We start from the raw sequence: 25,115 nt of genomic DNA on the forward strand, positions 1-25,115 counted from the left end.
CGGGTTCACGCCATTCTCCTGCCTCAGCCTCCTGAGTAGCTGAGACTACAGGCGCCCGCCACCACGCCTGGCTAATTTTTTGTATTTTTAGTGGAGACGGGGTTTCACCGTGTTAGCCAGGATGGTCTCGATCTCCTGACCTTGTGATCCGCCTGCCTTGGCCTCCCAAAGTGCTAGGATTACAGGCGTGAGCCACCGCGCCTGGCCCAAGGATTCTTAAACTTTACATAGGATACTATTTAGAATTCAAATCAATATGCATAAGCTCATAGTCTTCTCTTTTGTAGTAATTAACAAGCACTTCCCATACATTTCTTTGCAACTCTTTGTTACCACAAAGTGGTTTTCCACTAGGAAAAATAGGTTAGGTGGACTATGATCAAAACCATGTGAGACCACTGCTCTAAATTATTACAAATCCTACCTTGTGCATTAAGTATCAATGTAAATTTCACAATGAAGACCTCTTTATTCTATAAAATATATAAAAGAGGATACCCAGAAACAGTCCCATAGAAAAGCAAGTGATTAATTCAGCATGTTATATGCTGCTATAATCAGTCAAAATATGTCTTCGAATGCAATCTAAGCCAACAATATAAAAAAAGTCAGAGGCAGTGAACTAAGGACCTACTAAGAGTACAAAACAAAGTCACAAGTAATTTCACCCTTGAAGCCTAGCACACCCCTTGCTTCTGTTCTTGTTCTCTATTCTTAGGATCTCTCTGAGGTTTATTAATGGTTCCTGGATCTCCCAGCTGGAGCTTCTGCTGAATCCAAGGCACTACCCTTATCAAAAGAAAGAGATGTGAGAAGTAAAACAGATACAGACAAATTTAAAAATAAAAAGAAAACAACAGAAATGACCACAATGTGAAAGAGTAACAAAAATTACAAACAGAAAAGGTATTAGAGAGTTACTGACAAAATAAATGGCATGAGAAAAAGTAATACAGATGACCAAAAAAAAAAAAAAAAGATGAACCTACAAGCACTAAGGGAGTTAAAGCTGTCCATTTCTAACACGTAGTTTGTGAAAATGTTAGCACTAGAGCATTGGAGGAATGCTAATTGAATTGTGAACAATTTCACTTAGGGTCCAGTTATATCCTTGGGGACAAAGGATAAATTTTCACTTAACCAGGCCAACTACCAATTTACAGGAAACAAAAGGGCAAATGAACATGGTCAATGACACCACAGGGATACAGTCATCAAAATCCAGACTGGGAAACCTTCCACAAACAAATTGTAAGGCAAAAAAAAAAAAAAAGACTAAGAGGAATCTATATTTTAAAATAGATTAAAAAGACACAGCAACAAAGTAACAATTTGTAAACTTTATTTGGATTCCCATTCAAATAAATAAATGTAAAAACAAGAATGATCTTTATGGGAAAATTAGGAAGTTAAACACTAACTAGATATATATATACACATATTTTTAGAGACAGGGTCTCACTACATTGCCCAGGCTGCACTCAAACTCCTGGGCCCAAGCTATCCTCCTGCCTCAGCTTCCCAAGTAGCTAGGATCACAGGCACATACTGCCATGCCCAGCTTAGATACTTAATAATATTTAAAAATTACTGTTAATAATTTAGATAGGTGATAATGGTGTTGTAGTTATTTAAGATTCTTTATTTTTCAGAGACGTAAACTAAAATACTTATGAATAAAATAATATCTAGGATTAAAAATAATTCCAGGGGTTGCAGCACAGATAAAACAGGATCAGTTATGAGCTGACAACTGTTGAAACTGGATAATGGAATCCTGAAGGTTCACTATACTAGTCTCTCAATTTTGGTATTTGTTTGGACTTTTCCATACACACACACACACACACACACACACACACATGCAAGGATGGATGTTAGTGCAAACTCTTGACTGGGAATTCAAATGTAGCCAATGACAACAGTCAAAATGTACATGCCAGCCCTAAGGACAGCTCCTAAATATTATAGTTCTAATAGGTAAATAAAGGCAACAAATCAATAGGAATGAAGAAAAGAAAACACTCTGACATGGTCCTAAAGTTAATTGAAAAATGCTGATTTCCTAACTGGTGTAGATTAAAACCTTTTTATTTACATTTCTAGGTATGTGATGCACGTGAGTTGTGACAGGTGTTGTCCTTACAGCTCAGCTGTTTTGATGTGTGTATATGAAAACACTTAACATACCATTATCAAATTGCAAATGTGCTGAGAAAATTCAATAAAACAGGGTGGTAAGGAAAGTTCAGGTACTCACCAGCACTACATTCCTGGGCTACTAGGTTAAGAACTTCAACAGCTGCTGGACATTGTTGTATGAATTCTTCACAAAATAAGCTGTCTTCTAAAAGCTGGGCCATGACCAGGCATGCTCTTAATGTTAAAAGATTTACAATATTTCAAAGTCATCAGTGTTCATTGTCTAAAAAAGTCAACTGTGAAAAACATTTCAATCAATTTTGCCCCCCAATTTACAACAAGGTTCAAACACCCCACTCATCTTGCTTTTTTTCTGAGCTGGACTGCCTTGGAAATATATAAATAACTTCTCTTTTGCCACACAGTAACTGCTGACACTGCATGAAGAATTGGAAAAGAGAAAAATGGTTGCCATCACCATTAAATGGAGACACAAAGTGCCAGGTGAGAAATTAGCACTGTCTCTTAAAAGCTTTTCCTAACTTTGCCCTAGGGAAGCAAGAGGGATTCAAAAACTGGGAAAATCTGTATGGCGATCGCTTTCATTTGATTCAAAATACACACTAGAAGTTTCTAAGAAGTGCCATTGTTGGCCAGGCATGGTGGCTCATGCCTGTAATCCCAGCAATTAGGGAGGCCAACACAGGTGGATCACCAGAGATCAGGAGTTTCAGACCAGCCTGGCCAACATGGCGAAACCCCATCTCTACTGAAAATATAAAAATTAGCCAGGAGTGGTGGTACGCGCCTGTAATCCCAGCTACTCAGGAGGCTGAGGCAGGAGAATTGCTTGAACTAGGGAGGCAGAGGTTGCAGTGAGCTGAGATCATGCCACTGCACTCCAGCCTGGGTGACACAGCGAGACTCTGTGTCCAAAAAAAAAAAAAAAAAAGAAGACATTTCATTGTCAAAAAGAGACACCTGCTACTGCTGTTTAATGCTAAATAAATGTATTTGCAGGAAAAGACCAACACCAACCCCTGTGTGCATGTCCTAGTTTTCCCATCATCAGTTTGGAAAGTGATAGGCCAGACATGTATCAATGTGGCCTGAACCATTTTATTTATTTATTTATTTGAGATGGAGTTTCGCTCTTGTTGCCCAGGCTGGAGTGTAGTGGCGCAATCTTGGCTCACTGCAACCTCCGCCTCCCGGGTTCAAGTGATTCTCCTGCCTCACAGTAGTAGAGTTATTCCTATGATGGAACAAAGTTCTTTTAACAAAGCAAATTAGTGGAGCCTTATATATGTGTTTCATACATCACATTTCATTTGCTTGCTAAACTTTATTTTGAAGTGTAGACATTGGGGAATGCAACAAAAACTGCAGAAATTAAGGAATGCAACGAACCGTGGTAAAAACTGTAAAAGAATGGTTACTGTTGCTCAGTTTAGTGTGAGCTTCAAGCTGTGGACTCATTAAGTTGGGAGTGGAGGGGCCCACCAAGGGTCCCTTCTTCTGTCAGCTTGCACCATGTCAGCACATCAGGCAACGTGGGGAGGGTACTCACCTTGTCCTTATTTCAGCAAGGAGCCGAACGACTGCCATCACAGGAGCTGACCCATCTCCTGTTGCAGGAAGTGAGGTGTGAATAGAGAGACTTCCCTCCTGAGGAAGCAACATGGACTGGACTGCCTGTACTACCTTCTCAGTAATGGACAGTTTATGAAGAGGCAATGCCTGATGGCGGCGGGGGGGCATGGCAAAAAGTTAAATTCAAGTAGTTAGTTTATAAGAAATGAGGGTGTTATTATCTGGAGTTAATTCTTAAATTTTCAGTTAAAAAAATAAAATCACCAAACAGAAAACTGCAAACCACATCAAAACAATTAAAAATACACTGTAGAAGAGCCCTAACCAACAAAGAAATGAATTTGGTCATCTAGATGAAAATTTTCACATAAGCATTACTATTAAATAACTATAACCAATATATAAATATACATCACAAGTACAATGTAAGATAACCAAGCATTTGTGCTTCTGCACTGAGCATGTGCATAGACTCATTACAGTACAGTTACCATTGGCAGACATTTTACAAAGCATTTAAAAATCACCTTACCTCTGATCTTGGAACACAAAGTCTAGACAATGGAATAGTCAATGTGTCTGATGCTTGCGAAGTCTTTCTACAGTCTATGGGTGGGAATCTGACTGTAGCTATACCTTCCTGTTCATTGATAGAAGCCACTACTCCAATGCTTCCTGAGATTCCTCTACCTAAAACCTGGAGACAGAGATAGATTAGCACTACCAACCAGCTCTGATGTGTGGGCAGCTGTCTTATGAGACAAGAGGAAAGAGTAAATTTATAGTTGTCATTGTTGGCGTTACAGTAATAGTTTATACTACTAGGGTAGCAGATACCAAGCCCTAGACATGACTTATAATAGGCCCTAAAACCTAACTGCAAGGTGATCACGACATGCTGTCATCTCAAATAGAAACTCGTTACTGCTAGGCCAGGTGTGGTGGCTCATGCCTGTAATCCCAGCACTTTGGGAGGTTGAGGCAGGCAGATCACTTGAGGTCAGGAGTTTGAGACCAGCCTGGCCAGCATGATGAAATCCCATCTCTATTAAAAATACAAAAACTAGCTGGGCAAGGTGGTGGGCACCTGTAACCATTGCACTCCAGCCTGGGGAACACAGCAAGACTCTGTCTCAAAACAAACAAACAAACAAACAAACAAACAAACAAACAAACTTGTTACTGCTGTTTAATGGTAAATAAATATTTGCAGGAAAACACTGTTTTCCTTCCATTCTAATTCCATCATCAATTCTAAGACTGATACTGATCACACTACAGGACACAAGTATTGCAGTTAACCTAAGACAGTATTGCATTAATACCTGAATAATGTGTGGCACAGTGTGGATTTGAATTCCAGAATTTCTCAGATTCCTTATTTAGCTTGAAGAAACAGGTTTTTTTGTACAGCTGGTTGGATAATGCTTGTCTTACAGATGATCAATTAATCAATGGATGCTTATATATATGGAGAAGAAATGATTTGGGGAAAATGGTGGTTGGTACCTGAACCTCGGATCCTATCTTGATTGTCTCTTTGAAGCCTCCAAGTGCACATAGTGCGGCAACGGCCTGGCGTGCAATTCTCTGAAGTTTGGCAAGTTTCCTGCCACTGCTGCTGCCATTTTCCAGAATGCTTTCTGCGTATTTCCCCAATTGTGGAATGTACATCAGTGCTCGAGACAGAACCTAAATACAGAAGCAGCCCATGCACTAGGAGTTAAAGCTTTGGTTGTTTTGACGCCAAGGGTAATAAAGTGTCTACAACAGTGCCTGGGTCCCATGCATTGAAGGAACTCTGGACATGTGAGGGACCAAAAAACTATCAGGTATGGCCAAAGACATTTGCCCATATTTGTCTATGTAACTGGACAAAACTGGAAATACACAACTGGGAGAAGCAAACATCATGTCACTAAAACCTCTAAAATGAAATAATCATTTATCTGAAGGAAAACTATCCCAGCATACTGTCCACTTGGCAACACTCAGTTACCATAAGGACATGTCATAAGGGGTTCACTTGAAGAGTGGCTGTGGAAACGGGGAATTGCTTACAGATCTGTAGTTTCAGGCAACTGGGCTACTGTTTGTAATGATGAATCACTTACTGACAGGGCACTCAGGCAGTGTAAATCACGCAGAGGCCTCCTTGGACTTAGTGAGTACACTTAAATCCAATAAACCAACGCTGCATGATCTCCTAATGTCAGTACCAATCTAACATAAGCAAGAAGAAGAGAAACAAGGCCTGTCACTCTTTCCCTGAGAATACTGTCCTATCTTCTGCAAAATGAGAATCGGGAGTGACAGGTGATATAGGTTAACAGAGTTGAAACTACTACAGCAAAGCAAATTCCAGGGGAAAGTCGGTTAACAGGTATATCTGACGAATTCGGAAAATTTCTCTTTACTAAAATGTCCCTTGCTGGGTATGATTCTAATTCTAAGTAGCTTACTTCTTACTTTCTCAGTTGAGTAGCAACACTGTGCTAACCTTCTCTGCTGTTGTGGTCCATATTTGAGCAGCATTTGATTCAGGTGCCATGAGCAAGCTATGTAGCAAGGCGATCACTTCTGCAGCCATGCTGTTTGCCACGTGCCCACTGATGAAGGGACGCACGGGATCAGTCCTGCAAGTGTCAACAGGAAAAAGTGTCAGTGCCCAGTGATGGTTAAGACTGCAGGGAAGTGGCTTTCAGGGTTAGCATCAGAGGAAAACCTTTTCTATTTATACAAGAAAAAGTGGATTCCATTGACCGAGAAAACAGGAAGCTATATTATCATTAGGAAGAAATCGCTGTTTCATATTCTTTGTGGTATCTGAAGAACTGCCTCAAACAATGGACCTCAAACTTTATTCATAAGCCATGAGGATCAGGGGAAGACACTGCATTGCAACTATTCCTGGCTTTCAAGCACAAAACACCTCGAACCAACTTCACAGAGGCAACACTTGACTGCTGCTTCTGCTCCTGGAAAGAAGTTTGTGTTCAGTTGGGGCAGTGGAGATGTACCATTTGCAAGAAATAAAGGTAGCAAGACCAGAGTTTATTAATACTACTCAAAAGAATCCTCTGGCTATAAATGTGTCCTCAGCCAGGAGCATCCCTCTATTCTTTCACGACAACCTCAGATCTACCTGGATCGTCATTACTCCCCGACGTACTCCAGGCTGTACCTTGAGTGCAAAATACTACAGCAGACGGGGGCCTCATTTCCAAGAGGTCAAGGGGATGGTAGAAAATAAAATGCTAAAAACAAACCTATTACAAAGTAAACCTGAGATGAGTGTGGACAGCTCCTACCTGTGGAAGGTTTACCTCGCAAGCTCCGAGTTCCTCTCTCGGCAAATGGAAGTTTGGGCGGTTTTCTTTTTGTCGCCCGTGGATAGTCCACTCACAGTCTCTGGGTTGATAGACTCTACAGGTGGCCCAATGCTGACGATGAGGCCCGACTGTGCCCACTTGGTGGCTTTCCGCAAGGCGGCTGCAGCCTCTTCTGTAATCACTTCGCAACAGCCACCCTGGGGTGAGGTGGAAGACACTGAGAAGATTCATTTCACTCTTCCCAGCACTATATTTTTCAAGTCTCTTTCCTCTCAATTACCAAAGCAATCCACGCTCATTTTTTTTAATTCAAACATAAAATATTACGTGTAGAGAGTAAAATTTCCATAGACATCCCAGGCCTCATCCAGGCTGAGAAAATGGTTAGTCATCTAGATTACTTCCGTGCAAATTCTGGCATACGTATCACAGGGCCCCGACACACAGGCTGCATTTCATTTTGCTTTTATCAGTTATCAGTGTATTGCGGAGACTCTTCCACATCAATACACGGAGACCTACCTCATTGTTTTTCATAGTTGCACAGCATTTCATTATATGACTGTAATAATTTCTTTAACCAATCCCGTTTATGAGTATGTGGATCCTATTTTTTGTTTTTGTTTTGTTCGAGACTGAGTCTTGCTCTGTCGCCCAGACTAGAGTGCAGTGGTGAGATCTTGGCTCACTGCAACCTCCGCCTCCCGGGTTCAAGCAATTCTCCTGCCTCAGCCTCCCAAATAGCTGGGATTACAGGTGCCTGCCACCACGCCTGGCTAATTTTTGTATTTTTTAGTAGAGACAGGATTTTGCCATGTTGGCCAGGCTAGTCTCGAACTCCTGACCTCAGGTGATCCACCTGCCTTGGCGTCTCAAAGTGCTGGGATTACAGGCGTGAGCCACAGTGCCTGGCCTATTTTGTTTGTTTTTTCAAACAAAACTGTGAAGAACACCCTGTGTGTTTCTCCCTGGACACCTGAGACTTTATTTACCCTCATCTTGACAATAAAGGGTATTATTAATCTTTCTTGACTTTACTTGTCTGACAGATGAAAAATGATATATTACTATTGTTTTTATTCCTTTCCTTTAATTATTTGTGAGCCTGGGTATATTTTTATATTTTTAATAAGGTATTTGTAATTCTTATTATCTGTTATTTTCTTAGCAACCTTTCACCTATTTTCAACTATCTCACCTATCTCGAACTATTTTTAGGCTATTAAACTATTTTCAACTTCAAACTATTAAACTTTATTAAAAGAGCTAAGAAAAACTTTCTAGGTCAAAACTGAAAGTTCTGATTTTGACAAACTGATTTTGACTAGTTCTCTTTAAAATGGCCTCAGTTAAGGCACTGACTTCAATTTCTCACCTTGCCTCTTTGGTGGAACTTGAACTAATTTTTTCTTTTCTTAATTTGTTCTGAAAATCTAAAGCATGACAAATACTCTACAATTTCGGGTTTAATCGTTTTAACCTCATGAGGTTACCTTGGTCATGTCTCGATCCATCTTCACAACTTTCTCCATGTTGGCGCCAGTACCAAGTCGGAAGGGCCGTCCTTCTGAACTACTGAAAAAAGGCAGGCAGAGAACAGAGCACACCTTACAGGTACTGCCAAAAGTAGGCTGCATGCCATGGGGCCACCCAGTCATGGTGAGGCCCTATTATACACTAACACTAGCTTTTTTTTTTTTTTTTTTTGAGACAGGGTATTGATCTGTCACCCAGGCTGGAGTGCAGTGGCGTGATCACAGCTCACTGCAGTCTCGATCTCCCTAGGTTCAGGTGATTCTCCCACTTCAGCCTCCCAAATGCTGGGACCACAGGTTCATGCCACTATGCTTGGCTAATTTTTGTATTTTTTGAAGAGATGGGATCTCACTATGTTGCCCAGGCTCATCTCAAACTCCTGGGCTCAAGCCATCCTCCTGCCTTGGACTCCTAAAGCACTGGGATTACCGGCATGAGCCACCATGCCTGGCCCTCTAACACTAGCTTTTAAAATCCACAATTTAAGACTCAATTTTTCAAAAAGGAAATAATTTATTACTGCTTAATTATATCACTTTAGGGCCCAAAACAACAGTGTTTTTAGAGTTGTAAGGGTATCTAGAAATCCAGATGAAAATAATGCACAAAATGAAAAACTGACATGAACCCAGAACAAAAGCAGGGCCTGAGGACATCATCTAAACCCCAAGGAGATGGAACTTTAATGACACCACAGATGTGATCCCTTGGCGAATGACTGGATCTTCCTTTCTAATAGTTCAGCTTCCCCAGCCTCCTGAACTTGGCTCTCCAAAAAAAAAATCTTTCACCAAATTTGTACTATGATGCATAGAAATGTCCAGGAATGTTTCTTGGAGATTTCCTCATATAAGCTCTGACTTGCCATAATCCCACTTAGTTTACACCATGGTCCCATTAGTGTTTTCGGTTGCCATAATGGCAGACAGGGGATTCAATTATGAGGATGACAACATCGTCAGATCATTTAAGTAAAGAGAGGCCTCTTCCATCTGAGACATAAATACCTGTTCTGAATTCCCTTGTGCTATGTGGCAAGCCTTCCTGTTGCCCTGGATCCCACTAACAAAGCCCTGCAGGTTTGTAATATTTGGACAGTGATTATAATTTTACTTCCTTCTTCAGTAATCATACCATTTCATACTTCAACTAATTAAAGGTTTAAAAAAGTGTCTCGTTTCTCCAGCTCACAGTCAATGAGTTGGAGTTTACCTAAATTTACCAACAGCTGAAGGATGCCAACAACTAAAAATCAAACTGCATTATTCCTTCTCAAAGCCCAAGTCACACTGGAGACTTCCCATAGACAATAATACATCGTCCACATGGCTTTAGCTCTCAGTTGTGCTTAGAGAGACAGTATCAAGTTGTGGTTCAGAGCTTGGGTTCTGTGGTCAGAGAAGACTACATCTGCATTTCAGCTCTGCCTCAGTTTCTTTCTTTCCGTGTCACCACAGGAATCACAGTGACAGTGTCTACCTGAAAGGGGTGTAAAGAGGGCCGAGGCAGTCGATACATGTACAGGGCTTACTTAGCACCGTGCCTGTGACATGGGTGGTGCTTGAGGACGTGTATCTATCACAATCATTATGGTCACCTTAGCAATGGCTGGAGGACTTCATGGGATGACTGGTCTTCCCGCTTGTGGATAAATATCGAGAGCTTGCCATCCACAGCCTCACTCTCTTCTCCAGGATCTTTATCTCCTTTCAAGGAATTCTTGGGACTGGTTTTTGTCAATGTGGTGTCAGGTTCAGAAGCGGTTGGAGAAAGAACTGTCTGACATCCTTTAAGCAAAAAACAAAGCTCATTCAGGAAAACTGCAGTGTTGTTTTGGCGGCTCTGCTAAAATGAAAAATAATGGTTTGGGATTTGGAATCTCTCTTCCTCCTTCTCCATTCCCCTGTCCCCGCTCCCTTCTCTGTCACTCACTCTTTCATCACAGGAAGCACAGATGCAAGGGGGACCTGACTGGGCACAGGAAGGCTGCACTGCCATGCTACTCTCCTGCTGAGGAACTTCTCACCTGGAACCACATAATCTGCCAGCTTTGCTAAGAGCAAGGAGGCGATCTTGGAAGCTGGGTCGCTGGGATCCTCCTGCTCACTGTTTAAGGAGGGGACAGAGTAGCTCCAGGGTGGGAGCTCCACATTTCCACAGTCTTCCACGCTCATCAGGGGCAGCGCTGCCCGGCACAGCTGGAGAATAATAAGGACCAGCTTTGGAGACGGGCGTTGGTCAAGCAGCAGGGAAAGGAGTTTGGACACACAAGCTGGCTGGCTCAGGATGGCTTTACCTATGTGGCTCCTGGGAAGAAAGGAAGAAAAGGTAAACAGTGCTAGAAATGTTGATCTATAGACATTCAGAAGCAATAGTTCTCTGAATGAAACAAACCAATGAAATCTGATTTCATGAGGAAGACGTGAATTTGGCACTATGCTTCTGTGAAGAATTAAGAATTTTGGAAACATTTGATGAAACCAAACAACACTAATACTTAAAAAGAAAGATTTTTGAATATTTTCTGATCTCTGATGTTTACTTGAGATCCTAAATTTAGAGTGATTCATGGAGCACTGAGACTTAGAAACTCAAACTAAGAGCTTTTCAGTTTGTCATTTATTCTTTCATTTTTTTAATAGGAAAAAAGACACAAATTTATTTAACATGTATACACAGGAGCCTTCAGAGTAAAGACTCAATTTCCCATGAGTTACAGAAGCTTTTCTACCATTTTGAGGTTACAGAAAGAATGGGGGCTTGGATCCTGGTAAACCAGGTTAAGGGAGAGGGGAGAAGTATTCTATAATAAATGATTGCTAGGGAGAATGACTGGATCTGGGAACAGAGATTAACTTGTAAATAGTTCTCTTTGGAATTGATGTTATTTATTCTTTCTTAATGAGTACCTCAGGACCAAAGCTATCACACAGTGTTGTACAGGCTTCAGTGTTCTAGGATCTGCCACAGCTAAAACTGTTACATTCCAAGAAAGCTAAATAACATTCAGTCAGTCATACGTGGATATTTTATGGGCCTCATGGCTCACACAGGGAGTATACAACCAGCACAGAATATCTTCTTTTAAAGACACAGCATGAGAAAGTGAGTTAATTATAGGCCCTGACTCATTACTCTTTAATCTTGCTATAATGGGGGTAAGATTTTTGGTTAATGAATACAACTGCATCTATGGGAAGGGTTAGCAGCTGCTATCAGTAAGGTATTAAAGCAAATGATAATATATTATTTTAAAATTTAGCTATTCACCTAAATAATCCTTATATTTTGGAACTAAATACTATGTTTCAACGACTTTATCCTCCATTATCTTTTTGAGGCAAGAGTGTGTCAAAAATGGCCTAGTAATTTGGCTATTTCAAAAAGACAACCACCACCAAAAGAAACCCCAATCGTTCAAGAGGAAAGCCAGCTTCTCCCAGAGCTCCAGGCTGGACCTTGCATACCTTGAGAGATCATTGAGAAGACTGAGGACATCCTGGAGCGCATCATTCCCAGCAGCCTGGTTGCCACAGCACTCTGTGGCTCGGGCAAGATGGTTAGTGAGAAGGCTGGACACCTGCCGGGCCAGACCTGAGTGCACAGCCTCTGTGGAGCCACCTTCACAGTTAAAGAAAGAAAAAAAGACCTTGGTGAAAACCTAAGGGTGCCATGGTGAGCCTGAGGGGGTGGCGAGCCTTATCCATTTATCTTGCTTAATGTTTCATGAACCATCTATAGTGTCTCCTCATTAGATAATATCTATACATAAAAAGGATAATAGTTATTTTAAAAATAACTCAATGTTGGGGGTAGACATTACTATTAATGAAAATTGAGTATGATTAATCCATACATAACCAAAGAACATACTTTGATTGATAGGGAAGAATCACTATTTCACTGGTGATGAAAACATCTTGATTTCTTAACTCATACTTTCCCAAACACAATGAAAGACCTTTCTGGATTCTTCCATGTTCACCATAGTTCCAGAACCTCCCAAGCATGTAAAAGTTATGAAAAAGTATTTGTTGTTTCCTGAACTTTCCATGCTCTTTTAGATCCCTGAGTCTATACACACTGTTCTGCTCGAAAGTCTTCTCCATCCTTCAAGAGTAACTCCCCTGTCACCTTCTCTGGGAAGCTTTGCTGGATCCCTAGCACAGCTGGTCTCTGGGACCTCTACACTCCCACTGCACTTCCTATCTGCCTCAGTTGTGGCACTGATTACACTATAAGTATTTGCTTATTGGTCTATTTCCCTGTCAGACCTTTTTTTTTTTTTTTTTTTTTGAGACGGAGTTTCGCTCTTGTTGCCCAGGCTGGAGTGCAATGGCACGATCTCGGTTCACCGCAACCTCCGCCTCCCAGGTTCAAGCAATTCTGCCTCACCCTCCCTAGCAGCTGGGATTACAGGCATGTGCCACCATGCCCGGCTAATTTTGTATTTTTAGTAGAGACAGGGTTTCTCCATGTTGGTCAGGCTGGTCTCGAACCCCTGACCTCAGGTGATCTGCCCTCCTCAGCCTCCCAAAGTGCGGGATTACAGGCGTGAGCCACTGTGCCCAGCCTATGCCAGACCATATTTTTAAGGGAGGAATAATGCCTTATCTTCTGCCTGGCATATAATAGACTCTCAAGACATTCTTCTGCCTGGCATATAATAGACTCTCAAGACATTAAAATGCATCGTGAACAAATAAACAGATAAATAAACAAGTTATATACACAGGCCTGGAACCTTATTGGGAAATTTATCCTTCAAGTTCACTTTTTTTTTGAAACAGGGTCTCGCTCTGTTGCCCAGGGAGTGTAGTGGCATGATCACAGCTCACTGCAGCCTCGACCTCCCTGGCTCAAGCAATCTTCCCACTTCAGCCTTCTGAGTGGCTGGGACTATAGGCACATGTAACTGCACCCAGCCCAGGTTTACTTTTTATTTGGATTGGTCACTAAAAATAAAATTTGGAAACATCACCTTGAAAATGCAACTGAAAAGCCACTTCAAAAAATATTTGTTTTTTTGAATGCCAAGGCGTGAGGACTGCTTGAGGCCAGGAATTTGAGACCAACCTGGGCAACATAGCAAGATCCTATCTCTAAAAACAAACAACAGCAACAAAAAAAAACATTAGCTGGGCATGGTAGAGTACGCCTGTAGTCCTGTTTGGGAGGCTGCAGTTGGGGGATCTCTTATCACATGAGCCAGGGAGGTCAAGGTTACAGTGAGCTATGATTGCACCACTGTACCCTAGCCTGGGTGACAGACCTTGCATCTAATAAATTTTTTAAATTAAAAAAATATATATTTGGAAACTGTTAGCAGTGTTGACAAGGAGAGAATAAAAAAATATCTTCTCAATTTCCTGGGATTACTATACTCCTTCAGGGTACAGGGATATCATTTAGTCTCATCATAATGCTGTAAGTTTTCATAGAACCACACTGAGGAAAAGTCTCTCATGCAATCATCCACTGATTTAACCCATCTGATCATGTCATTTAATAGAGCCTTTCTCTCTCTCATTTAGCATAAAAAAACCAATAAACTAACACACCAATAGAAGAAATCAGTGAGCTCTAGAAAGGAGTCCAGCATCTCACCTTCCTCTTTTTCCCACTCAACACAGCGGTTGGCAAGCACCTGGAAGGCAGCCCAGGCCATGGTGGCCACCTTCTGCTTCTTGGTCTGTTTCTCACTGGAGCTGGACTCGGTCTGACTGCTCAAGCTACACAGTCGATCCATGAGCTGCACAAGGCCACTGCGTACCAGGCACTTCTCTTCGCTCCTGACAAAGGGTCATGGATTACACTAGATAAACGTAACTGACCAATACTCAGGAAACTCTCATGTGAGGTTCAAAGGGACATAAAACATGCTGGTGCAGTTCTTTCCCTACAACTTAGGATATTGCCATGTGCAATCAAACACAAAATGATTTTCCTATAATGATGATTCCCTTCATTAACAAGGAACTTCAAATTCTGGTTTGTTTATATACAATATCAAAGCAAACTCGATGGAATCAACTCAATGTTGCCATGATGGAAAAAAATCATGTATTTTGTCCTAAGGGGATTCAATGAATGCTTGACATCTTCAAATTAGTAACTAAGTGACCCAAGAGAGGAAATAAATGTGTATATGCAAAATATTTCTGCCAAATATGTAAGTAATTTCCTAGGGACCTTTTATTTTTCTTTGAACCTCTGTATCTTCACAATGTAATATAATCCTAATGGCTGCATTTAGTCATGTAGGAACTCAATAATAAGAAATTTACATAGGAACCTTAAGTGTCTTTCAGGAGAAAAGTTTTGTATAGCTAGTTCTGGATAATGAAAGCAAAAAATCCAATTTTTAAAATTAAAAATACTTTCACTTAATCGACTATACTGCAGTGTAACTTACATATAACAAAAGGCCTTTCCACACTTACCTGGTATAAGGTATGGTACATAAGAGTCCAATGCTATTTGCGCAAGCGATAGGGTAACGAGCACACAAAGACACAACAGAGGTCATGGTCTCGCCAAAGGCTTCCTGGACCTGCTCGACCATCCCACCACATGTGAGTTCTTCAATTCTGTGAAAGAGAAACCAAAGCTCAGGCTTCCTGAACCACGTCAAGAAGAGTGGCTGAGCAGGAGAGGCCTCTTGAGAAACTCTAGAGTATCTGGATGAATCCAGATCCCCTGAAGGGATCTTGAAGAACATCCAGCTCAGTGTTTCCCAAACTATCCAAGACTGCTGGGCAGAAGTTTTAGGTGTGCCTCCAAAACAGTGGTCTACACTCCAGAAAAGTCTGGGAAATCCTGGGTTAGGGAAATTAAAACAGACTACTGTAGGACTTTTCAGAGCCTTCAGTAAGGGTAAAGTGAATGGCCTCTCTACAAGCAGAGGACATTCAACATTTTCCAAACTTATTTGATCATGAAACCAGTTATTTCAGACACGTCTACAATAATCTAAGTAGCACTGAATACTAAAAGTTTCTTTTCTTTTTTTTTAGAGACAGGGTCTTGGTCTGTTACCTGGGCTGGAGTACAGTGGTACGATCACAGCTCACTGCAGCCTTGATCTCTTGAGCTCAGGTGATCCTCCCCACCTCTGCCTCCCAAGTAGCTGGGACCACAGATGCACACCACCACATCCAGCTAATTTTTTTGACTTTTAGTAGAGATGATGTTTTGCTATGTTGCCCAGGCTGGTTTCAAACTACTGAGCTCAAGTAATCCTCCCATCTCGGACTCCCAAAGTGCTGGGATTACAGGCCTGAGCCACTGTGCCTAGCCAAGGCAGTTTTATCAATGAGACAACAAAGGCTCAAATGGATTAGCTAAGTGCCTGTTTTTGAGTTCACACTTCAGTTATTAGCAGAAGATGAAAGCCTAGTTGATATAAAATAAAACCTTCCCAATGTAAAAACACAACATAGGGCCGATTCTGTACCAATTAATATTAGTTTAGAACTGAAACTATCAGGATTTATCTACAAAGACATGCAACATAGTATTGTTTATAAAAGCAAAAACAAACAAGCAAAACCTAATGTTCAAAAATAGGGAATTTGTTAAAGTTTCAAGCATATAATGCAGTGCTACAGAACCACTAAGAACACTACAGGAGACATCTACAGTTAGAACACAGACACTAAAGTATTAACAGATGTTATCTTAAGAGGGTGTACTTGTAGGTGATTTTCATTTTATTTTTTGGCATTTTCTACATTTTTTTTTCAACTTTCTGACAAATGACAATAATCGAGGGAAAAAGGACTAGTGCTGCCAGTTTTAGGGAGAAATTAAATTCTAGAAATAGGCTGTGGTAATCATTAGGGCTTTTCACTATTTCTTTCTGGGCACCCTGTGGTTGGCTGGGCAGTGACAAGTCTGGTCTATGAGCCAGAGTGCTGACAAGGAGCCTGGCAGCTCTCAAGGTGATGGTTTCCTCCTCTGTGATTACCATGAGCCAGCATGAACCCATCATGAACAGAAGCAAGACCTAAAATTTTGTCTTCTTCATTTTTTTGTGACAAGGTTTTGCTCTGTTGCCCAGGCTGAAGTGCAGGGTGGTGCAATCATAGCTTACTGCAGCCTCAACCTCCTGGCCTCAAGCGATCTTCCTGCCTCAGCTTCCCCAGTAGCCGGGACCACAGGCATGCCCCACCACTCCAGCTAATTTTTTCTTTTTTGTAGAGACAAGGTCTCACTATATTGCCCAGGCTGGTCTTGAACTCCTGGCCTCAAGTGATCCTCCTGCCTTGGCCTCCTTAAGTGTTGGGATTATAGGTATGAGCCACTGGGCCCAACAAAATTTTGACTTTTAAGCCACTGAAATTTTGGACTTGTTTCCAAAGAATAGTCTGACCTCTCCTGTAGTCCCAGCTACTTGGAAGGCTGAGGTGGGAGGATCTCAAGATTTCTCAAGATACTCACTTCAGCTCTTAATTAACCCATTTTCCTCCAGCCACTGGACCCTCTCTGCCTGTTGGCCAGAATTCCTCAAAGAACTGTCAGAAAGCACAGCAGCCTCCAGCAGCTCCAGTCCAGGGCTTGTAGAGAAATGCGTTTTCTATTTCTACTTGAAGATCTTTGAAGACCAATAGGAAGCTCATATAGAACAACTCACAAATGAGTTATAAAATCATCTTCAGAGTTAGTATCTATGATTACATTTTTAGAAATTGGTTCAGTAATAACAGTCATGGAAAAATATAAAAATATAGGTAAAAGGAGGTTGTTAATGCAAAAACAAAACAAAACAAAAACAAAAGAAATAAAGACAAATGAACCTATGTGTCCATCAGCAGAGGATGAGTTAATTTTTTTAGAAAAGGTCATCTATATAATGTAAAGTCTATGAGCTCTTAAAAATCTTAAAGCAGCCAGGTGTGGTGGCTCATGCCTTTAATCCCAGCAGTCTGGGAGACTGAGACAGGAGGATCCCTTGAGCCCAGAAATTTGAGACCAGCCTGGGCAACATGGCAAGACCCCGTCTCCACAAAAAATAAATATATTAGCTAGGTGTGGTGGTATGCACCTATAGTCCCAGCTACTTGGGAGGCTGAGGTGGGAGGATCGCTTGAGCCTGGGGAGGTCAAGGCTGCAGTGAGCCATGATCATGCCATTGCATGCCAGCTTGGGTGACAGAACGAGAATCTGTTTAAAAAAAACAAAAAAGGCTGGGCACGGTGGCTCATGCCTGTAATCACAGCACTTTGGGAGGCCGAGGCAGGCAGATCACCTGAGGTAGGGAGTTTGAGACCAGCCTGGCCAACACGGTGAAACCCCATCTCTACTAAAAATATAAAAATTAGCCAGGTGTGGTGGCATGTGCCTGTAATCCCAGCTACTTGGGAGGTTGAGGCACGAGAATCACTTGAACCCGGGAGGCGGAGGCTGCCATGAGCCAAGATCGTGCCACTGCATTCCAGCCTTGGTGACAGAGTGAGACTCTGTGTCAAATAAAAAAAAGATAAAGCAGACCAGACCTATATGTGCTGATACGAAAACACAGATATCTGAGATATCTAAGACATACTGAGCAAAACAACCATGGTTATAGAAAGGCAGGGATAATATAATCTGAATTAAGTTGAAAAAAATTTACACACAAACACATTTATGTGTACAAAAATAATTATACAGCTGCTTATTCATGTATGGTTGCTGTAATGAGCTCTTAATGGACAGAATGGAATTCAGGAGAAGAAGGTGAATACCGAGGGTTTTACGTTCTATTAACATGTTGAGTTTTTTGCAAGATCATGTACCACTTTTATATAAATATTTTAGAGGAAAGCATTAGCAAATACTACCGCCTATGTTTGGGACCCAAGAATATCTTTGGAATGGCTCTGACCATTCTAGAAAGGACAGTATAAACTAACAGAAACAACTAACCTGGGTCCTCCCTGAAGGACCATTGTCACTGGACCCACAAGATGCGTCACTCCCCCGACTCGCACGGCAGCTGTCAGCAATTCCCGCATGTGCACCAGTGCCTGCTTGCGAGTGTTTCCCCGCCGCCACCTTGTCTGTGCAGCCAAAAGAAAACTGCTGCTGGACACCTGAAATGCACAAGAAGGAGGGACACTTGACTCCTGCTAACTGCCGCAAGACCCCGCATGCTGTTAGGTGCTATTCATCTGGAGCCCGCAAAATGTGACATACAGCTTGGTCAGGGTTGGTGCCGATGAAAGCAAACAGCTGCCCTAGCAGGACGCTGTAGGTGGGCTTGTCCCTGCTGTCCTCAATGGCCAGCGACTGCAGGAGTGTAAAGGAGCTGCTGCGGTGGCTGGTCACGTGGCGACGCCTACGGGGAACACAGAACAGACTGGCAAGACGAGAAACACACTCAGGGAGCTTGTTTTGATGAATGCATTCAGCTGCATGTGGGAACCCAACCCTGGCCATTAGCCATTTACCTCTGATTTGCTCTAGTAAATTCCAAATCTTCATTACCAATCATTTCCAGGTCAGAAGGAGCTGACATGCTGCGAAGAAAAACAGGCTGCCTGACAGCGTGAGATATCACTTTTGTTTCAGAAGCTGATTTACAAGCTGGAAAAAAAGGAATAAAAAGGCTGACATTTCTGCTATCTGTACAACAGCCAAATGCAACACAGAACTACCCAACAGTCTAAGTGTATCTTTGCTTTCTATCACAGTTCAGCCACCAATCTCGCTAGCACAGCATACTGATGGTTTTTACATCAATTTTTTAACCTAAGTATTAGGTTAAAAATTATTTTAACTTAAAAAAATTAAAATCTTTTTATTAAATTGGTTTTCCAAAGAAAAGCTAAAAAATTCATTGAATTTCATAGCTATCAATGTTCACTTTAACGTAAGCATTCTAAAAAGCAACAGAAGACACAGAAAGTATTGCCGGAAAGCACAAATTTCTTTTTTTTTTGAGATGGGTCTCGCTCTGTCACCCAGGATGCAGTGCAGTGGTGTGATCTCGGCTTTCTGCAACCTTCATCTCCCAAGTTCAAGCGATTCTCCTGCTTCAGCCTCCCAAGTAGCTGCAATTACAGGTGTGCACCACCACCCCCAGGTAACTTTTGTATTTTTTTAGTAGAGACAGTGTTTCGCCATGTTGGCCAGGCTGGTCTCGAACTCCTGATTTCAAGTGATCTGCCCACCTTGGCCTCCCAAAATGCCAGGATTACAGGGGTGAGCTACCACACCTGGTCCAAAGTTCTTAATTCAAATACATCCAAATCCATTTTTTTCAGAGATGGCCTTTTCCCCCACTTTAACCCCAGATTTATTTAACTGATTTACTGTCATTTAATGATACCTCTGCTTTGATCATAGTTGGTAGGAATAAATATCACACTTGAGTTGGAATCTGAACGGGTCTTTCTATAAGATATACTCCTTAACCCTGTCCAGGGAAATAGATGTTTTATAAAACAATCCTTAAATGGAAGAAGATAAAACTCTATGTCAAGACTAGCTAAGAAAAAAAGATGATAAGAAAGTGCAGAAAAAAAAATTTTGTTTTATTTTTCTAAAATTTTCACTAATTTATTTATTTAGAGACAGGGTCTTGCTCTGTTGCCCAGGCTGAAGTGCAGTGCTACAATCATGGCTTACTGCAGCCTTGAACTCCTGGACTCAAGCAATCCTCCCAACTCAGGCTCCCAAGTAGCTGGGATTACAGGTGCATGCCACCATGACTGGCTAAGTTTTATATTTTTTTGTAGAGACCAGGTCCTGCTATGTGGCAAAGCCTGGTCTTGAACTCCTGGTCTAAGCGATCCTCCTGCCTTGGCCTCCCAAAGTTCTGGGATTACAGGCATAAGCCACCGTGCCCAGCTGAGAAAACCATTTTGTATCTGTCTTAAGAGTGGTTAGACAGCTTAAATATAAAAAAAGTATAATTTTTGAAGATACTGTTATCTCTGAGATCAAGAGCATCTGGGACAGTACTAACAGCCTTACTAAGTAGTCAGGTCTATATATAGGACCTTTAACAAGGGCTTATGTGTATAGCAGACCATCCCAGCATGTGATTGTACCACACACTTTCTCCCAAACCTGTGTCTTCCCCCAAAGTTCTCAGGGAGAACCTGTATTAGAGAGTGAGACCCTGGGAGTCCTCCTAGACTTCGAATCCCAAGTAAGAGCCTTAGATGACCAGATGGGATGAAAACAAGTTTGCCTGCTCCCTACTGCCCACTGGGCAATGGGGCTATGTAACATGGATTCTTTCATTTAAGAACATGTTTATTTAACTTTATCTCTCAGGTTAATAATGAATGCTTGTGGGCTGTGCCATGTTACAGATCCTGTCTTAAGTAAGAAGACTCAATGATTTTCCTGAGAGATGCATTTTTAGGCTAACAATTAAAATGTGACCTAGGCCGGGCGTGGTGGCTCACCCCTGTAATCCCAGCACTTTGGGAGGCTGAGGTGGTCAGATCACCTGAGGTCAGGAGTTCAAGACCAGCCTGGCCAACATAGCAAAATCCTGTCTCTACTAAAAATACAAAAATTAGCCGGGCATGGTGGTGAGCGCCTGTAATCCCACCTACCTGGGAAGCTGAGGCAGAAGAATCGCTTGAACCTGGGAGACAGAGACTGCAGTGAGCAGAGATTGTGCCACCACACTCCAGCCCGGGCAACAGAGCGACACTCCGTCTCAAAAAAGTAAAAAAATAAAAATAAAAAATAAATGTGACCTAGAAAAAGTTAATTCCCAGGAAGTCATACCACAAGGTTCCACATAATTACCAAAGATGAAATGCAAACTCAGCTTCAAGTAAAGAGGAAAAAATGATGTTACAAGATTCATGATGTTGACTAATTGTATATGTTACTATGAAATATAATTACATATGTATGAAAACAAAAACGGTCACAGTGGCTCACACCTGTAATCCTAGCATGTTGGGAGGCCAAGGCGGGCGGATCACCTGAGGTCAGGAGTTCGAGACCAACCTAGCCAACATAGTGAAACCCTGTCTCTACTAAAAATACAAAAATTAGCCAGACGTGGTGGCACGCGCCTGTAATCCCAGCTACTAGGGAGACTGAAGCAGAAGAATTGCTTGAACCCGAGAGGTGGAGGTTCTGGTGAGCCAAGATTGCACCACTGCACTCCAGCCTGGGCAACAGAGCAAGACTCAGTCTCAAAAAATAAAATAAAATAAAGAAAACAAGAAGTTGACCACAGGAATTTAATGACATACAAGTATTTCTTTGTTTTTCTTTTGTCACTCAGGTGCTTTGTAGACAAAGTATAAGGCAAAATTAAATATGTTAAAATTTCCTTTTGTTTTCCTGTCTCAGAGTACCCAAGAGTGAATTTTTCAAAATATAGCTGATGTGTCTTATATGAACAGAGTAGGATCAGAAGCCGTTTAGGGGCTATCTTTGAGCAGTACCTGGTGTTTCAGCAGGGGTCCCAGAGATGCTTCTCGTGAGGCCCGACTGGGCCGCGATGGTGACATGCAGCAACAGCTCGGCTCGGTTCATTAAACTCTTCACTAACGTCTTTGTTTTAGCCAGTGGGTGTGAGGGTTTCTGAATAAGAGAATTCACTTCTTGTAGGAACTTCTCCCTATAAAGAAAGACTGATGTGCATTGAGTTGTTCTCTAGCTTACCAAAAACAACTATTAAAAAAAATGTTTACAAAGAGTAAGCAAAGACACAGGGGAAACTAAGCAAAAGTAACCTAATCAATACTGCTTACTTCCCTGTTTCCTCATCCAAGGAACAGTGTTAGCAACTCTGGCCACTTCTGGTTCCTTTTTCTGTTTCAAATGCCTATGCTAACTTTTGAAGGCTAAAACCAAAATTTCCAATTTACCAAATGAGTTCCAACTCTAAAATATTTAGTAAATTCACAACATTAAAAAATATATCTATTAAGAGACTAGACCTTTACAATGTGTTTTGAGCATCAAGGTGATAATAGCCTTAATAGTTATTAATACGACTAACCTCAGTGATAGGACCATGTTTTCAAGATCATTCCCATCAAAGGAGACTTCCTTCATTGAACATAAAAGTTCTAGTTCTTTCATTTTGTTCTAAAGAAAAAAAAGATGGTATGCAGGATCTGCAAGAACCAAGTTTTACTATACATATATTAAAATGAACAGAAAATTTCAGAGAAAAACCACCACCTTTGGTCCACATTTCTATGCTTGAAACTCATTTGTAAGTTATTATTTGATATTTTAATGATTAAAAATGGCATTGACTACTTTCTGGGAATTCTTTCAGGGCTTATAATTTTGCCTATTTTTTGTTTTTTAAGGCTTGAAAGCAAAATTTGACCATGATGACAACTTCTTTATATATCTTTATAAAACTATTAATCAGTTAAAAAAAAAACCTAATGAGTAATTATTTGTATACTGCATGCTGATCTAATCAATTTTCATTTAACCTCTTTTAAAGAATGGGTATGTTTTTGGAGTGTGCAACATTTTAGGAAATGACATTATTTTACTTCTACACACACACACACACACACACACACACACACACACACACACACACAGAGTATATACCTTTGCTCTCTAAATGGCAATGCCCCAGTGACAAATCATACACTTTGCTCACCTCATTAAAATGGTAATCATAAAAGAAAGGCATGTTGTTCTCCAGTTTCCCCTGCATGGCATCATCAACTTCACTTTGCCATTTTTGTTCCAGTTCTGCAACACTCTAATAAATACATTAAAATGGATGCAAAATAAAAACAAGTACAATTCAAAATTTTAGCCACAATAGTAATTTTAAAAATTAGATCACATTCTAAATTTCTTTAAATTTTCATAAAAGAAATTATTTCCAGCAGTTATCAGACATTTACCTGCAGCTGTCTCTCCATGGCATTGAGCTTCTTAAAGGTCTCTCCCATAATTTTACATAATAAATCATATTCTTCAGCATGTTCCTCTTGATACTGGAAATTTATTAGAGACTGCAGTGCATCAACCAAGTTCAAGTGCTTAATAACACAAGATACCACCATTTCTTCCATCACGTCTGGCTGAATCACTTCTCTGTGATCACAATGGAAATCAGTCAGATATATGCCATGCTCTCAGCTTCTCAATACTGTATTTTATTTTTATTTTTTATTTTTTTAGAGACAGGGTCTCCCTCTGTCACCTAGGCTGCAGTTCAGTGGAGCAATCATGGCTCACTGCAGCCTCAAACTCCTGGGCTCAAGGGATCCTCCTGCCTCAGCCTCCTGGGTAGCTGAGACTACAGGTGCATGCTGCCATGCTCAGCTAATTTAAGAAAAAAAAATTTAGGGTGGCGGTTTCTCACTATGTTGCTCAGGCTGGTCTTGAACTCCTGGGCTCAAGCGATCCTCCTGACTTGGCCTCCCAAAGTATTGGGATTACAGGCATGAGCCACCATGCCCCAGGCCCAAGATAGTATTTTATAGGTTGGAGAACTTAGGCTTTGATCTAAAGATATTAAATATTCATCACACCTCCTTTATTACAATAGAGTAAGAGGTATGAATAGTATAATGGCATTGTCGGAGTCTTATGTTGGCAAATAATTTAGTATATTAACTGATAAAACTGACATTGGCTGATAAAGCTGAAAATCAAGAGTAGAGACTTCAGCCTGTAATCCTAGCACTTTGGGAGGCTGAGGCGGGCGAATCACTTGAGGTCAGGAGTTTGAGACCAGCCTGGTCAACATGGAGAAACCCCATCTCTACTAAAAATACAAAAATTAGCTGGGTGTAGTGGCGTGTGCCTTTAGTCCCAGTTACTCAGGAGGCTGAGGCAGGAGAATCTCTTGAATCTAGGAGACAGAGGTTGTAGTGAGCCGAGATCACGTCACTGCACTCCAGCCTGTGTGACAGAGCGAGACTCCCTCTCAAAAAAAAAAAAAAAGACTTCATTTTCTAGGATTGCTACATTTTGAGTTAGAGACATATTACAGCTGGAAGAGGGCTAAGGCTAAGAAAAGATCTTCAGCAGCATCTATCCACTAATTAATTTTATGCAGTATTATGGCCTGCAGTGTTCAGTACATATAGATGTTGGGCTGAAAACAACAGTGTTTTCTGTATTTTTTTCATTTTAAATTTCATATATTTTCTAAAGTTTTCTCTCTGAAATCCTGCCTCAGGAGGCAGAGCAGAGGCCTGCAAAACAGACTTGACTTTAAGCAAGAATACCACAGATATTTGTAACTGTAAGTCTGTACATTCTACATTAGAGAACTCCTCACCATTTCTCTAGGCATCAAAAATAAATACAGGTCTCTAGACTCTGGAAAGTAAAGTAGAGGCTGACTGCTGGTAGAAGGTGAAAATACTAGAGATAAACCTAGCACTTGTCACACTTTAGCATGCATCAGTCAAATGGGAAACTTGTTAAGCTGCGCCCCATCCTCAGACCTTCTGATTCAATAGGTGTAAAATGGGGTCCAAGAACCAACAAGTTCCCAAGTGATGCCAATGCTGCTGACTGGAGGGCCAAATTTTGAGAGCCCCTAATCTGGAATAC

General features: G+C 41.2%; 1 protein-coding gene across 11 annotated transcripts in view; it reads right to left on the reverse strand.

Annotated features, from left to right (window-relative positions):
* HECTD4 (HECT domain E3 ubiquitin protein ligase 4) overlaps positions 1-25,115 on the reverse strand; it is a 225,759-nt gene that overhangs the window by 63,808 nt on the left and 136,836 nt on the right. For 10 of the 11 annotated variants that reach the window (XM_030821429.1, XM_030821424.1, XM_030821426.1 and 7 more), the window contains exons 26-44: positions 23,450-23,642; positions 23,197-23,301; positions 22,570-22,658; positions 22,010-22,185; positions 19,037-19,172; positions 18,783-18,924; positions 18,513-18,679; positions 15,047-15,193; positions 14,211-14,395; positions 12,071-12,224; positions 10,630-10,910; positions 10,201-10,390; positions 8,561-8,642; positions 7,062-7,264; positions 6,236-6,371; positions 5,245-5,427; positions 4,268-4,432; positions 3,713-3,882; positions 2,261-2,376 (exon numbers count right to left, since the gene is read on the reverse strand). In XM_030821429.1, coding sequence (XP_030677289.1) covers positions 2,261-2,376; positions 3,713-3,882; positions 4,268-4,432; positions 5,245-5,427; positions 6,236-6,371; positions 7,062-7,264; positions 8,561-8,642; positions 10,201-10,390; positions 10,630-10,910; positions 12,071-12,224; positions 14,211-14,395; positions 15,047-15,193; positions 18,513-18,679; positions 18,783-18,924; positions 19,037-19,172; positions 22,010-22,185; positions 22,570-22,658; positions 23,197-23,301; positions 23,450-23,642 — 3,020 coding nt within the window. The remainder of the gene's footprint in view (positions 1-2,260; positions 2,377-3,712; positions 3,883-4,267; positions 4,433-5,244; positions 5,428-6,235; positions 6,372-7,061; positions 7,265-8,560; positions 8,643-10,200; positions 10,391-10,629; positions 10,911-12,070; positions 12,225-14,210; positions 14,396-15,046; positions 15,194-18,512; positions 18,680-18,782; positions 18,925-19,036; positions 19,173-22,009; positions 22,186-22,569; positions 22,659-23,196; positions 23,302-23,449; positions 23,643-25,115) is intronic. The other variant, XM_030821422.1, reaches the window with a different exon arrangement.

This window comes from Nomascus leucogenys, chromosome 10, assembly GCF_006542625.1.
Source record: "Nomascus leucogenys isolate Asia chromosome 10, Asia_NLE_v1, whole genome shotgun sequence".
NCBI classification, from domain to species: Eukaryota; Metazoa; Chordata; class Mammalia; order Primates; family Hylobatidae; genus Nomascus; species Nomascus leucogenys.